Here is a 16,591-nt window from a genome sequence, read left to right on the forward strand (position 1 = left end):
TTTTTTGGATGGAGGTCCCACGCTTGAAGGTCCGTTGTCTCTGGAACCTCGAAGTCGTCGACTTTTTCTTTGCAGTTCATCACAAATTTAGCCGTAGAACACCCACTGTTGAACATAGACTTCATATTTCTAATACAACTGGTTGAATAGTTGCATCCAGTGTCTTCTGACAAGGTTTGACCTTGTGGGTGGACGTGCTACGCTGGGCTTAACAGTCCACGGTTACTACTGAACCTAATGGCATCAATGGCCACCTTTTCTGTGCATATGTGGTCTGTCTACTGCTACTTCCTCTACTACTACTGCTGCTGTCTCCTCGTTTCTGATCTGTTAGAAAAATCACGAACGTATTCATCTCCATGGCTCGTTGATGGACTGTTAGCTTGCCAATGCGACCCAGAAAGAGAGATTGCGTTTAAATGCCAAAAGTTACTAAAATGTTTTGGTAGTTTAGTAAATTAGTAGAATACGTATACATAAATAGAACATAGACATATATATTATGTTTCTAAGAAAACGGATCATAATGAATACTGTGATCGAAAAGTAAGTTGAATTTGTTTATAAAATGTAAATTCTTTATTTATTTTTCAAAATCAATTTCATCACCTTCAAAGGAATCTCCGTCTGATAAACGCGCTGTTGCCAACGCTTCTTCCAGTACTCGAAACATTCTTTTTACAGTGTAGCATTCAAGAACTTCATCGATCGATTGTTTTTATCTCCTCAATCGTGTCAAAACGGGGCAGCCTTTTTCAGTAAAGCCTTCAAGAACTTCTTCGATTCTGTTTTTATCTCATCAATTGTGTCAAAACGACGTCTCCGCTTTGGCCTTTTGAGTTTGCTGTACAGCCAGAAGCCAGCACGAAGCTAAATTAGGTGAATACGTTGGTTTAGGTTAGGTTAGGTTAGTCGATGAGTCGAGTTTTTAATATTTTTTTATTTGAGGGGTTTTAGCGTCAATCGAGACTTGACGCGTTTAAGGAAATTGAAACATTTGATAAAAACACGTGTAACTCGATAATTGATTTTTTTGACTTACAGATGCTTGGGAAAGGTACCAGAAGTGACCAACCTCCTTGATAGTTCGTGCCATTGTTCGAAATTTGAAATATTTCTAGCTGCAATTCAATACGCAATTAAAACACGCAAACGAAGATTTTTTATATAAAAATTATATTTATTGAAAGTGTATGACAACAGTACAAAATATATGTATTGAAGTTAGATATATCCACACGTATATGACAGCACTCCTAATAATAATTTAGATGTTGGTTAATTTGTTTCGATTTCCCAGGAGCTGGCATTGGTTATTTAAATTTATATATAGAAATAATTCGTCAATCAATCGGAGCCAAAACTAATCGTTCAAAAAGACGCATGTGGCTCGCGGGCCGCAGTTTGGTCAGCCTTGGTACAGACAGTTTTAAATGACAATTTAAACTTACTTTTTGATTAAAACATCTATTTGTTCTAGAATACATTGTACTAAGTACTGCTAAAAATCTTGTCCGAGTTTGTTGCAGGCTGTTCGGTCACCTTTGAAACCCACGTAACATCGAGTTGAATTCATATGCATTATAATGTACTTCAATTTTATCTTACTTTCGATGAAGCTAGACTTTTACGGAATTCTTATGATGTGTACAAGTGTTCACTGTGTAGAACATTATTTTTGAAGGTATAACGATATGTAAATTGCCGAAGGGTAATTTATAGCTAAGACGGTTTGGATAGAATAAATATTGAAGTCAAATTTGACCATCTAAAATTTTTCTAACAGTTTGAATCAAGGGTAATAAGATCATTATTACACATTGGATCATTTGAATGGCAGGTCAAATTCCTTCTTCTTAGATAACCAATAAGGTCGGAATAAGCCTGTAGGGTTTTTATCATATTAGTTGAACACGCCTTCTCCAAGACATCAGCCTTTCTCAGACTCTTTCAGAGACTTTCCACGACCTTAATTTTGTCCTGTGTCCTCCTAGCAGGATGCTATCTGTGCATCTTATAAGCGGACAACTACGCAGCATTTATTGGTACAACAACGACAAATCACCTCCTAAAATAATCAACCACCGATATTGGCAAATTTAAATCAATAGAATGACTTAATATACAGTACCGGCGATAAATATTACACATCGAAATTAGAAGGAGACAATCGGGTAACTTCGGCTTCGTAGAGCTTCATCTCTGTCACACGAAATACAACGACTAATAAAACGTCACACAGGTAGTGTGGGACAGAGATAGTGCGAAATTAGCCGATTGTCTCTTTCCAAAGGTCAATGTGCAATATTAATTGCTAGGTACTGTATGTAATTTTGATATTTTCAGATAAAAACAATCGAGATACCTACGTCAATGTCAACGTGTAAACACAAGGGAAGTATATATGTTTGTTGATAGATAAATCTGAGCCGGTGTGCAGTATTTATTTGATTAGTGCTTTGGGAAAATTAGATGGATATCATATGATAATTTATGATGCCCTTAGTTTTGTTGGTATTCTATTTTAGTCGTACACGAGATGTTGCATGCGTGATATACAGGATGTTCTATACTAACGTTTAACATCAAATAATGTTTATATTTGACGTATGTGATGTGAAAAAACGTTTATTGAATAATTAACATAATTTGTGCCCGGAAAATGAATAGTGCGCTCACAAGCGGTTGCGCGTCGTTCTTTAGTTCAAATCCGACTCCCCGAGAACTGCAACGGCCGCGGGCGCACGTGCTGCGCCTTGGCTACCTGCCAAGGCGCAAGCAAGAGCGCGTATAGTGCACGCCGTGCGAGTGAGCGAGACGAGTGGGCGAGACGAGCAAACGTTTGAGCGTTGTGACGACGCCCGCGGGAACTTTCACATATGGCGGCTTTTTATGTAGCAATATTATTATTATATTATTATATTATTACACGTATCAATTTAAACGAAAGCAGGCTGATTGATATTATTTCAGTCGTAGGAAGCCCAACGTTGAACATACTTTATGCTATGACAAATTTTGTAATCTCAAAATATTTTTTTATTTATTGATTTCATCGTCGTCATTTAAGCCTTATAATGCCCACTGCCAGTCATAGACCTCCACCATAGATTTCCAAACTTCACTCAGCGTCTTCCGATAACCTTAAAGAAGATTTGTTTACTGGTGGTTGGACGTCGTACTGCAACCAAAGATTTGTTTTTGTTTTTATTGACAAGCTGTCAAAAGCTTGTTTTGTATGGTTTGAATAAATGTGATGTTTTGAGTATATTCTATGTTTTAATTTATTTTTCCCACCATAAGAAACTCGCGTGTTAATAAAAATATTTAAAGATAAGCGTTTAGCAAAAGATGTGACCAATTTTTTTTATTTATAAACATAGTGTATCCATTGTTCAGTAACATTTACATCTTTTATTAGTTAAATATGTCAAAGTAAATATTTGTCTGACATTAAAATTATTTAATTAAAACAAACATTCGTTCCGAAATTAATCTGTCACTCTATGTTTGTTTAGAATTCACTTGGATGACATTTATGCATTTATATGGCGTGTTTACATTCACTTTTATTTTGTACAATTCTTGCATATTTATGGAATAATTAATTAATAATTTAAGCTTTCTATGTATCAATATAGTAGTGTTCAAATTTCGAATGATTTTATAAAAGGTGCAAAAATATAATTCTATCCTCCATCTTTTACGGTCCGCCATCTTGAATTATTAAGTTTCTTTTTTTTAATTTTACTAAACATCTAGTAACTTGATCACGTCATCCTGTTCATGTAGGTTTTGTACAGTGGTAAAAAGGTATATAATAATATGAAATAAAATTAATTTATAACCGAATAGATATTCAGGAGGCAATTAACAAAGGAACACACAAGATTCAATAATTAAAATATTGAAATTACGATTTTTTTAATTCAAATATCCATTTACATGCTCGTTGGATTAGTGAATTATATTTAAAATTATTAAAAGGTAGTCTGTATGTATGCAAGCTTTCAAAGGCTAGAGATCTGCTAAGAATAGCTGACCAGAAACTCAACAATTGTTCTATATTGCTGATGCGTATGTATGGTCCTGAAAAACCAGACAACTGATAATACTTAATGGAATCAGGTGTTATTTTGCGAAAGCCCATCCAAAGTAGGAAAAGGACAAATATATATCTACTCTCGCACATGCGGCATCTTCAGGAGTAATGTTACACCGCCCCGTGGAGAGGTGAAACACGTGTTGAGTGGTTTAGCGGTGGTAGTTGTGTAATTCGCATTGTTTGCCGCATGCGCATTTATCAGCGGGCTGGCGGGCGGTGCACTTTATTGCACGACTACGACTGCATGTGCAGAAGTAACTATATATTGGTATATTTTCTTAACTGATAATACTGCATAAACTTAAGAAACCATGAGTTCATTCTGCAGCCAAATTTGAATGATGTTTTGGTAGCTCGTTGCAGAAATGAGCTGATAATAGTTCATTTAGCAGGTTATAGAGATCTCGATATTATGACGAGTGTCCGGTGGCAGAACTAGAACTTTAAAATCAAATTAAAGACATAATTTTCAAAGTAAATTTTCATTTTTAATATTATTAAAAATAAAAACCTATGCGGATTTAAGTATATAAATGTTTTTTGTATAAATGTTGTCTATCACGTCAGGTACACTCTTGAATTCTGGCGACGATATTTCGAGAAATTTGCTGCAGAAGTAATAATGGGATAGCATTAACTTTGCGAACGATGTTCTCTTTAGGATTTGAGATGGTCACTGAGTTCGTTTCTTAGTCTTTACAAGAAAACAAACCGTTATTAAACATGGTGGTAAGATCCGGTGAAGAATTTGTTTGTACCAGTTATTTCTATGGACTGTCTTTAGTTGTATTTGTTCCGCAGGGAACAGAAATTTTTATTAGTACACGTTTAAATTAAAGAGAAGTAGAAATATAACGAATCTATTAATATATATACTCATATTGTCTCGTGATAAGTGAAAAGAAATTAAAAACAGATGTAAAAGATTAAAAAAAAATCTTAAAAATCTTTAAAAAACCAATCGTCCAAAGATCAATAGTCACTCATTATCATCATTATAAGACGTCCACTGTTGGACATAGCCCCCCCCCCCGCCCTAAGTATTCCAATAAGACCAGTGAGGATCGACCTGTTTACAACGTCTTTCGAAGACTTTTACAAGGTCATGTCCACCTTGTGAGCGCCTGACATGTGTTTGCTGGTCTGTTTCCACTCCCGAACCCTGGCGCTCCAGCGGCTATGTTGGTTACTTTTGTTTGTCTACGTATCTCTAGATAAATCCCTTAATTACATTTAAAAAGGCTAGCATAAATAATATAAAACATCCTGTATCATATAAACAATATGTGAATATAAAGCGTTATCTATTTGCGAGCGTGTTGATTCGATTGCTCCAAAATGGCGGTGCGACGACTTTAGAAAGACCTTTTTACGAGATATAATAATATTTATTCATTAAATTTAAGACTGATTTGTGATAAGTTGAGAAGTGTTTACATGTGAAAGAAAAATGTTGGAGAAAGATATAGAAAAGATTCCCGGACACACGAGAGTGCAATGGATGCTAGCTTTATTAGGTAAAATAACTTCGAATTGGATCATACATACGTACATATATACATAAATCATATATATATCTTAATCTTAGAGGAAAGATTCGAAAAAATATGTTAATTTATTATTATCTTTATTTAATTCTGTTTTAAATGACAATAAGCTTTGAACACCCAATTCTTTTTTTAAAAGATTTTGTTTTTATAACACTAATTCCAACCAAAAAGTTTGAATTATAATTTTGACAGTGCTAATTGACATTTTTCCATACAGATAAAATACAGTTGGGGAAGATGGAGTTCTTCAAACTTAACAGTTTTGCTAGAGCTTTGTGTAACTCCTGATGATAGTATTTCTATTTTTATGATTAATATCAATATATATATACTAGTGTGATCAAGAAGTATGTTGTAATTGTCATTTACAAGCTCTCGGGCATTAGGAAGGAAGATATTGGTTTCCTAGGTTGCTAGGACTGTTTATAACATTTGCCAAGCGTTTATTTGTCAGAAGTTGAAATATCATTTGGCTCAGATCATTTTGAAGGATGTTTTATGTCTTAAATGCGCTATGTCTCGATTGGTAGATGTCATACTGCATGTGTACATGATGTAATTCAGCAAATTCAAAAGGCCATAAATACATAATCAAAGAGAGAGATTACTCTGTTTTTGGAATTGATTTGAGATAATAAATAAAGAATTTACATTTTATAAACAAATTCACCTTACTTTCTGATCACAGTATTATATTTTGTACTAATACAGTAATACCCCGCTTTACGCGACCCCGTTATACGCGGTTTCACTATAACGCGAATTGCAAATTTCGCGCTCAAATGCCTCGAATTACGCGAAAGAGTGCGTATAAATATAATGTAGTCATCAACTTCTCTATGGTGTCTTGACCATCAACAATTAAAAACAGTGTTGGGTGTTATGAACGTATTTTACAAGAACGTAAACAAAACGTTGCCCAAAAGACAATAGATGTATTTTTCCGTAAAAAATAAGAGTATGTATTGCATAAAGTGTTCCTAGAATTAAAGTGATTGATTAAAATGGTTTGTATTTTTTTGTAATAATTTTTGACTGTTTAATCATAAACCTCGTTATACGCGAATTTCAGTTAACGCGATTTTTTTTTGGAACGTATCCCTCGCGTAAAGCGGGGTATTACTGTAGATTCAATTTAAATTTTAATTTTTTTTTTCTATAATTGAAAATGAATTGTTTTCGTTTTCTAAACACTTATGTAATTTTTATTTATTTATTACTTTTTTGTATTATACGATTTCTTTTGGAAAAAAATTAGAGATGTTTACAAATATTTTTTTTTAAATATGCGGAATATATTCCTAAATTAAATCGTATCTTTCATGTAAATTTTATACGATATATATGTACGTTTTAAACGTATTAATCAGGTAACAAAAAAGATATGAAAATGTGGAACTAATTGTATATATTAATCATAATTTTGTGATGACATTTTTAGCGAATTCCACACTAATCCTTTATGGGTTCGAGGCTGGCTGGATGTCGCCCATGACGAGAGTGTTGCAATCTGACATATCCCCCGTGGGAGTGGTGTCAGATAATAATATCTCGTTGATTGCAAGCATCCTATGCATGACAGCCACTATCAGTGTTACTCTTTACACAAATATCGCTGATATGTATGGAAGAAAACCTGCTATGATCATAGCAACCTTGTTTATTGCGGTAAGTTTCTGTAATTTATTTATTTAATGGAATCAGGCGTTACCTTGCGGAAGTCCATCCTAAGTAAGAAAAGGACTAATATTTAGTCGCTTCCGCACATGCAGTGGTAGTCGTGCAACAAAGAGCACCGCCCGCCAGCCCGCTGATAAATGCGTATGCGGCAAACAATGCGAATTACACAACTGCCACCTTCAAACCACTCTCTCACCATTTACGTAGGCCTGGTACTTTTGACAGGCTGATTGGTGATCGCAGTGTGGTATTATGGTACGCAGAGGACGCAGCTGCTCATCCTCTGGAAACTTGTTTGTGTGCAGTGGTTAGCTCTGGCGACTCTATTTGTTGCTTACTAGTGAGACTATGGTCCCTCCTCCCTGGTTGATCTTGAGCCTTATGAGGCCTGTTGTAAGTGACCTCGTCACAGATCCATGTGTCATCATTGGCAACACACATTAATCAAAGACCTTCGTCTTCAAAAATTGCAGTATTTTGGACAAGGAGTGGTTTTATAGCTTCAAACGATGGGTAACAGAGTTTGCTGCAGCAAATCGTCTTTTTCTCGAAGTTTGGGTTCTTGGACGTTTTGTCCTATGATGATACGGTAGGTGACTAATCACTAAGTGCATCACGGTCTGGTCACGTTCTGGGTGACAGGCGCACGAGACATTCTCTTTGAGCCTAAACCTATGAAGGTAGCTTCGGAATCTCTCATGCCTTATGAACCTCTGGACCAAGACCGTGTCCAACTCAACCTGATTAACTAACTTAAACGAAACTTCTTTATAAGAAGTGTGGATCATGTAAGAAATCGAAACTGGGACCAATGATCGCAAGTCTACCCCTTCCGCTGGACTAGCATTGTTCAATCAGTATATTTAATTATAGATTAAACTCGTGTTTCCTGTTTAGAGACAAGGCACACCTTTGCATTTCAAAATAATAATGCCCTCCTTTGTAAATTTAATAATTATTTAAGAATTTGCTTTTAATGTTAGTTTTTACACTAAATTATAACATTGTATTTAAATAATCCGGAGCGAAAGGATTAAACTCGTGTCGAATCATTTTTGGCCCCAGTTATTTGGGGGCTTCGGATTCCCCCTATCATATTTGGAACAGCGATATTATTTATCAATAATTTTACATACATTGTTAATATTTTATTTTCTTTCTCCTATCTCATACTTCACAACTTCTATCGTTACATCCTCTTTAATTAATCAGACTCTCTTCTGTTCTCTTGCTTTCTTTTACACTCTTTACACGCGTTGCCTCACTTCCTTCGTCGCATTCTTTGATATCATTTAGTTTATTATTATTCATTTTTACATGCCAGACCTTATTTTTTTTTAAATTTAACCTTTATTTTTGTATGTAACCTCCTTCACTACTTTACCTCCATAGATTTCCATCCCCATGAAAGCGCTTGCTAAGTTAGTAAGCTAAGTTTGGTGTGTGGCCTTCGCTCCGAAGTTTTTTATGTCTGCCCATTTCCTCTTGTCAATTTGCTGTACCATGTCATCTTCCAACCTTGGAAATCCATGTGCCCATGTGCCAAGCAGTGGACACTCTATGATTAAAATGATGATATTTGATTCAAATTATTTCACAGGGATCATGGATAACCAAACTGTCGTCATCATCATCAGTGGGATTGGTTGTGGCGCGAGCATTCGCTGGAGTCGGTGCCGGTGGTTCCTTTTCAGTTGTTCCGATGTACGTGAAAGAGATAAGCCAGGACGACATACGAGGGCTGCTAGGTTCACTGTTGATCATGACTCAGAATATTGGTGTACTTATCATGTACCTGATGGGAACTTATTTGGACTTTTACACTATTCTCTGGATCATGTGTCCATTGCCGATAGTAACAGCTCTTTTGATGATCAAAGCTTCTGAATCACCACCTTTCTTAGTTAAAAAAGGAAATATTGAAGTGAGTATATATTTGTTATGATTTAGCTGTCCCGCGTCTTTTTAAACGGTTTTATTTAGTTCGACCCGTACGGAATTTATTTGGATCAAAATTAGAAATTGAAATTTAGGCACCTTCCCGTTGTCAGATTGATCTGAAATGTGGTACACACATTTAATTTAGATGACAATACAATATAATAAAATCAATAACATTATAAATCCAAGATGGCCGCCGATACAAAATGGCGGATTACGTATTTTTCCTTAACCCCCTCAATATGGGTATCAAATGAAAGGGCTACACTAGTAAAGCACGATGATTATGTCAAAATTTAAAATTCAAGATGGACGCCGTTCTAATATGGCGGACTAGGTACCTATTTTTCCACAACCACCACAATATGGGTATCAAAATCCCGTTTAACTTAAAAGTTTTTTAAATGTATTCATTACTGAACTACACAAACATACCGTGTAATCTCTTTATGTTAGAATTTAATACAATGGTTTTTTAGCTGATATCTACTTAGTGTAATTAATATTTATTCTAAGTTTTATATCTATAAATTTTTTAATTCCAGAGATATCGTGATGAGTATATAGAAATCTCAAATAGATACTATCCAAAAAATAATAAATATCGTAGTGATAATATAATAATATAAAACGTTTATAATATTATTAATAATAAATACATTTCAGCTGTAGGATTTCCACTACTGGACATGTGTCTCCACGATATATATGAAAGACTTTTAACTACCTTTTTTTAACTACAATATATTTAGACGTGGTGATTTAGCGTATATAAATTGAAATACTCGTAGTAATGTAACATTCAATAAGGCTTTAAAGTTGTGTTGTTGGCACTATTAAATTGTTGTAAATAATGAATGAAACCATTTTATAGATACATTTAAATCTTACCCTGTGAAAGGCTTTCAATACAGAGTGATTCGTTATGCGTGTAAAATCTATAAACGGGTCAATGTATTTTTATATTGCTCATTTGTAGGCAGAAGGATTTTTCACCTATTCAATCACTCTGTATAAAATGATGTCTCAACTGAAATATGATACATTAAATTATTTTTCTATCGGAATTCAACAGGTCAATAAATTACAAATTTTACGTGGACCAATAGCAAAGGATGGTAATTTTAAAAATTAATTGTTCGAATTTTGAAAACACTTTTTACTATCATTAAAACTATATGTCGTCATCGTCTTTAAGCCCGTATACGGCCCCTACAAGGCAGAAGCCTCCTCCAAAGATATTTAAGGGGGGAAAATATACCATAAACGCCACGCTTGGCAGGCGGGTGATTGATCGCAGTGTGGTATTATGGTACGCAGAAGACGCTGCTGTCCATCATTTGGAAACTTGTTTATGAGCAATGGCAATACTATATGATTAATGCACAAAGTGTGAATTACATAAGACTGCATCCCGATACGCGAATCTGCGACCTACAATCACGAGTTTCAGTCTTCTACCTGCTTCTGCGAAAATATGTATGGTTTTATAATCGTATATACAGACAGACACATTCAATTTTATATGTACTTAAATATATTATAGATGCAACTCGTGCAACCGATGGATTTTGGGGCCGTTAGGTGTTCGAATGGCGACCACGGGACCGTAAACGTGGCGTGGGCAAACCCCCCACTAGGTAGACCGACGACATGGTTAAGATCACGGGAATTTTCTTGCGGACAGCGCACGACCAGTCATAGTAGAATTTAGGAGGAGGCCTATGCTGAGGGCGCCTATATCTATCTCTCTCACTCTCTTTCTATCTCTCTCTCTCTTATATATATATATATATATATATATAAATATATATTCCTCATCGCTGAACTACCACTGCTTTAGTTATATGTTGTTAAATGAGCTATGTATTCACCCATGTAAAGGTTTTACACCTATAAACAACCATCCTGTAGATGCTGATAAAGGATTCTTATTAGATCCAGCGAATTCCAGACTGTAGTGTTTCTAACACATAAAATTCAGAGGATTGACCTGTAAGGATTTTATATCATTTCAGGAGGCAGAAAAAACCGTGGCATTTCTTAGGGGGCAGAAAGTCGATAGCGAAGTTGTACAGAGAGAGATTGATGTTATGAAAAATCAGGAGCTGTATTTTCAATCTCTACCAAAGATATCTTTACTCTCCATATGTAAGTTACAAACCATGTATCTCTTGTACAGGATGATTTGTTATTGAGATGATTAACAATAATTGAAAAGGTTAGGCACAAAAGGTGATATTTACGCATTTAGCTTAAAAAAATTTATGGAGTACAAAACCATGATTTTTATCAATTTGCGAACACCTTTGGTTTAAATGGTGACTATTTAATGGAATCAGGCGTTACCTCGCGGAAGTCCATCCTAAGTAAGAAAAGAACCAATACATAGCCACTTCCGCACATGCAGTGGTAGTGGTATGAAATGCACCGCGTGCCAGCCCGCTGATAAATGCGTATGCGACAAACAATGCGAATCACACAACCGCCACCACCAAATTACTCAACACGTGTTTCACCCCTCCACGGGGCATCTTCAGGAGTTATGTTACACCGATTAGTGCCAACTTGACTCACTCTGTGTTTGGCACTGATCGGTGTAACATAACTCCTGAAGATGCCCCGTCCCCGTCCTTTTCTTTCTTAAATGGTGACTTCTTTTAAGAGAGAATAACATAATAAATGCAGTATTCTATTAAAAAGGTAACATTTACATTAGTTTAAAAAAGTAGTGGAGAGTTTTAAACCAAAACGTGTCATTTTTGTAGATAAAATATACACTGATATGCTAATTGAATCAAAAAAAAATGTCACATTTTACTATATTTCATAAGGTGACATTTAATTATATTATATTAAACACATGAATCAAATGATGACATATACATTGTATAAAATCAAAAGGTGACATTAAAAATATTTTCTTATATATTTGGTATGTTTATCAATATATTATGTCATAAATTACATATATCATTTAGTTCATTTAAACCAGAGTTCCCCAAACTTTTTTGTCGTAGACCCCTTGCCATGTTTTCCCGTGTTGGGTAGATCCCCTACTTACCTGATATTGATTTCCTGTAAATTTAGTGTTAAAAACTTAAAGTAAAAACACATATTAATCTATACATTTATTAATTGAATTTAAATAAAAATACCTAAAATAAAATTTTGTATCTGTTATGTAAAATATACGTACGTTTACAAGTTTAAAATGTATTGCGACCACAAAGCGAATACCAACATCCTACAACTTACACAATTTTATAAACATATATAATAAATTATTTACTTCATAGGTACTTTTATAAATAATGTAAAAGTTTTGATATTATAAGATAGTATGATGTAAGTAAATAGGTACTATCAGTGTATGTGTTGTGATCCACTATCGTGGACCCCCATTTTCATTTTATGGATCCCCAATTTTTTTTTCGCTGACGTAGACCCCTTGCAGGTTGTCATAGACCCCTAGTGGTCGATATAGACCACTTTGGGAATCACTGATTTAAACTGTCACTGCCAATAAAGAAGAAAATTGTCTATATTCCATATGCACATCCATTTTTTATTTTTGACATTTCCTGAAAAAAAAAAAAAGTATATATTTTCTTAACCTCCTCAATTAATGATAAATATATATAATTCATTTGTATAAAGGTTTTACAATTTTTATGTATTTTTTTCGTCACAGTCCGAAATAAAAAATGGCGACGTATAGTTGTTCTTATGCTAATGATTATGACTGCACATGGTAATAATGGAGCGTTTGCGATAATAAACTACGGATCCAGCACCCTTGCATCCTGCGGGGTCCAGTACAGCATCAGCCCGGAACTTCAGTCACTGAGTTTCCCCGTTGTTATGATCTTCGGATCTTTAGTTTCAATGGGTTGCGTCGAGAGATTTGGACGTAAGGTAAAATTTGTATTTATTGTTCACCATCAAATCTTTACGAGATAATTGTTCTTGGAGTTGAAAATAAAACTCGAATGCAGAGTACAGAATGATTTTTATTTACTGTACTGTTTTGATTTTAATTATGTGACCCAGATATGAATTAAACAGTTTAAATAAACTCTTACGTCACACACAACACGAAACGTCATCATTCGTTCGCTGTTGTCGTTTCAATTTAAATCAGCATCAACTGTCACGGCAATATATGAAATTCATTGGAATCACAGTGACGCCATCTATGGAAAATTAGTCATACTAACTAAGAAACCGTGAGCTTTTGCATAATAACTGTGGTAAATATCATCATATGATCAAACTCATAGTGTACGATTCCATAAAGGACTTACAGACAAACATTAATTTATATATATATAGTCATCGCTGAACTACCACTGCTTTAGTTATATGTTGTAAAATGAGCTATATATTCACCCTGTAAAGGTTTTAAACCTATAAACAACCATCCTGTAGATGCTGATAAAGGAATCTTATTAGATCCAGTGAATGCCTGGCTGTAGTGTTTCTAACATAAAGTTCAATAATAATAATAATCAGGTTGACGTATAAGGATTTTAAAATATTTCAGGAGGCAGAAAAAAACCGTGGCATTTCTTAGGGGACAGAAAGTCGACAGCGAAGTTGTACAGAGAAAAGTTATTTATTTATATATATATATATAGACAGAGAGAGAGAGAGAGAGAGCGAGAGAGAGAGATACGTACACTCAGAGTGATGAAGAATTTATCTTTTTTGTTGACGTTTATCTATCAAACAATACTTTATCAACGCCCATAGTTTGTTAAATAAAATGAAATGTAAGATGATAAAATGCATATTTTACAACTCCTATATTCAATCTATATATATATATATATATATATAGTGAATGTCCTGACTTTTCAAAGGTGCCTGTTCGAAAGAATAATTATATCTTTTATTGTCTTATAATACAAATAAATGTATAATATAAGTAACCTTTTCAGCTACTTCTAGCTGGTTGCTTGCTATTAACTTCCATCGCCATGGGAAGCTTGGCTTGCGCAATGTTGCTCCAATCTCATGGTGTTACCACGCCGAGCTGGTTGCCTGTAATGGCGATGATGTGTACTGTCTTCGGATACGCAGCCGGTGTTTCACCACTACCTTACATCATGATGTCAGAAATGCTGAACTTCCAGGTGAGATTTTAATCCAATCTTTAACACTTTACATGTATTTATGATATATTTTTGGACAAAAACACTTATCTAGTTGTTTAAGAGAGTTAGATGGGAGTATAAAAGGAGAGCGCTCAGTTGAGTCGGCAATAAGCAAAGATATAGAACAAAGATCCGATATAAATATGTCGGAACATGTGAAATAAAATTCCTTGTCATAGATTTAATATACGGGAACTAGGGGCCTCTAAACTAGGAAAAATTAAAAAAATATTCGTGGAGACTTCAGTTTTGACATCTAACAGATATTTTTTTATTTCAGATCCGCGCCAAGGTGATGGGCCTGATGGTGACATATGCCTGGTTCATGACATTCATCCAATTAAGTCTATACAAGCCCATCGTCGGCTATTTCGGACAACACGCAATATTCTTCTTTTTTTTCGTCGTAAATCTCTTAGGTTTTCTTGTCACACTCATATTCCTACCAGAGACAAAAGGCAAAAGTGTTGAGGAGATAGAGGCGAGTTTTAAAAAAAAGTGAACAACAAAATATTTATAAAAAAAAAATTTTAAAAAAATATCAGCGTAATTATTCATTAGTTCTCTAATTGTCCTATGGGTGTTCTATTACATTAAAAAAAAACATGATACGTACTTTCTGAAATGACAAAAAAATATGATGGTAAAGTTTATAACAACTACAGTTTAAAAATATCATTTTTTTGCAACGAACGTCTCTTGAACTTTCTTTGTGGATGAATCTTGATAAAATCCATTCTTAGTTGAAAAAAAAAATTCTGCTAAATGTCATGTTATATCATTATCAAAAAAATTACACATTAATAATACTATACTATTATGAAAAAAAATATAACAGATTGTTAAAAACAAGTTTTCATAGCTATATTATTTGCGTACTAATTTTACATGTATGATTAGAAATAATGCATTTAATAGGTATATGATAAAACTAGGCAAAAATAAAAAAAAGGATGAATAAGTCATTTTCAAAGAACTGTTTTGCTTGTCTACTTAGTGCTTTTCGTATTAAATATACAAACATCCTATTGTTGAGGAAATTCATTAAATCGTATCGCACAGTCCAAGAATAACAAATTAGTCCTGTAGTTTGTTGTACATTAAGTATTAGTCGCAGCCTTAAAAGTAGGAAGGAAGGCTTTTGCCTTATTAAATAGAAATATTATGCAAGCCAACAAATATCATATACATGCAAGACCGCCGGAACAAAGAACGAATTTCACGAACGACACAGTCGGGGCTGACGGCGCGTCTATAACAGTAACTGCAGGAGATATGGGAATTATTTTGACTTGACTTTATCAAATAAAACGCTCTCATTTAGACAAATAATAATAATTCTATTGGTATTATAAAAATATATTAAACATAAATAGTTTTTTTTTAAGAAAATTAACGTTTTTGAAAATATAACCAGTGAGGGAAAAATATGTTAATATGGAACAACAAAGACATACTGAAACTTGAAGCGCAAAATCGCTCCGTCGCGGTTTTAGAGATGAAATAATGCAGCGCTTTTGCGCTGTTTAGCAGTCAAACCGTTCAGGGAATTTCAGTACAGCTACAGCTGGCAGGCGATGAGACAAAATAAAGTACGGACTACAATCGTATTCTTTTGGTGGATTTATTGTAACTTTATCAAATATTCCGGTCCAATGTGAAAACCGTGTTGCTATATGGATACGAGACGTGGAAGGTCACCAAAGATATCTCGCGACTCCAACTCTTCTTTAACAACTGTCTTCGACGTATTCTTGGTGATGAATTATAGGTGTAAAAGATTTAAATGAATGTATAGCACATTTGCCAAATCACTTTTACACCTATACACAATCATTCTGTATATTGATCACCGATAAATGGTACATTAATTTAATTTTAATTTAAATTAATTTTAATATATAGCAATTCGAATTTTAAATGATTTTTCTTAGTAATTTATCATTACGTTATTGATTACTTCTAAAACATCGATTTTTGTGTATGGCAATATTTTTAAACCTTTCATATGCCATGCTTCACCTTAGTCTATCTAAAATTCTTATGCCCCCCTATATAATATTTATATTTTTATATTAAAGCGAAAGGGTTAAATTCGTATCGAGTTCACTTTCGAATTGCCTTACTTAATAATCAAATTGCCTCTCAGTGGGTTG

General features: G+C 34.2%; 1 protein-coding gene across 1 annotated transcript; it reads left to right on the forward strand.

Moving 5' to 3' along the window:
• The first annotated feature begins 5,460 nt into the window (after positions 1-5,460).
• LOC137925501 (facilitated trehalose transporter Tret1-like) lies at positions 5,461-14,948 on the forward strand. Its single transcript, XM_068768953.1, has 7 exons — positions 5,461-5,622; positions 7,097-7,323; positions 8,936-9,259; positions 11,295-11,427; positions 12,971-13,194; positions 14,220-14,414; positions 14,716-14,948. Exons 1-7 carry the CDS (start codon positions 5,556-5,558, stop codon positions 14,935-14,937), a joined length of 1,392 nt encoding a protein of 463 aa, XP_068625054.1. The 5' UTR covers positions 5,461-5,555; the 3' UTR covers positions 14,938-14,948.
• The last annotated feature ends 1,643 nt before the right edge of the window (positions 14,949-16,591 follow it).

This window comes from Battus philenor, unplaced genomic scaffold, assembly GCF_028537555.1.
Source record: "Battus philenor isolate CCGP_79_NKW_IND1 unplaced genomic scaffold, ilBatPhil1.0.hap1 SCAF_27, whole genome shotgun sequence".
Lineage (NCBI taxonomy): Eukaryota > Metazoa > Arthropoda > Insecta > Lepidoptera > Papilionidae > Battus > Battus philenor.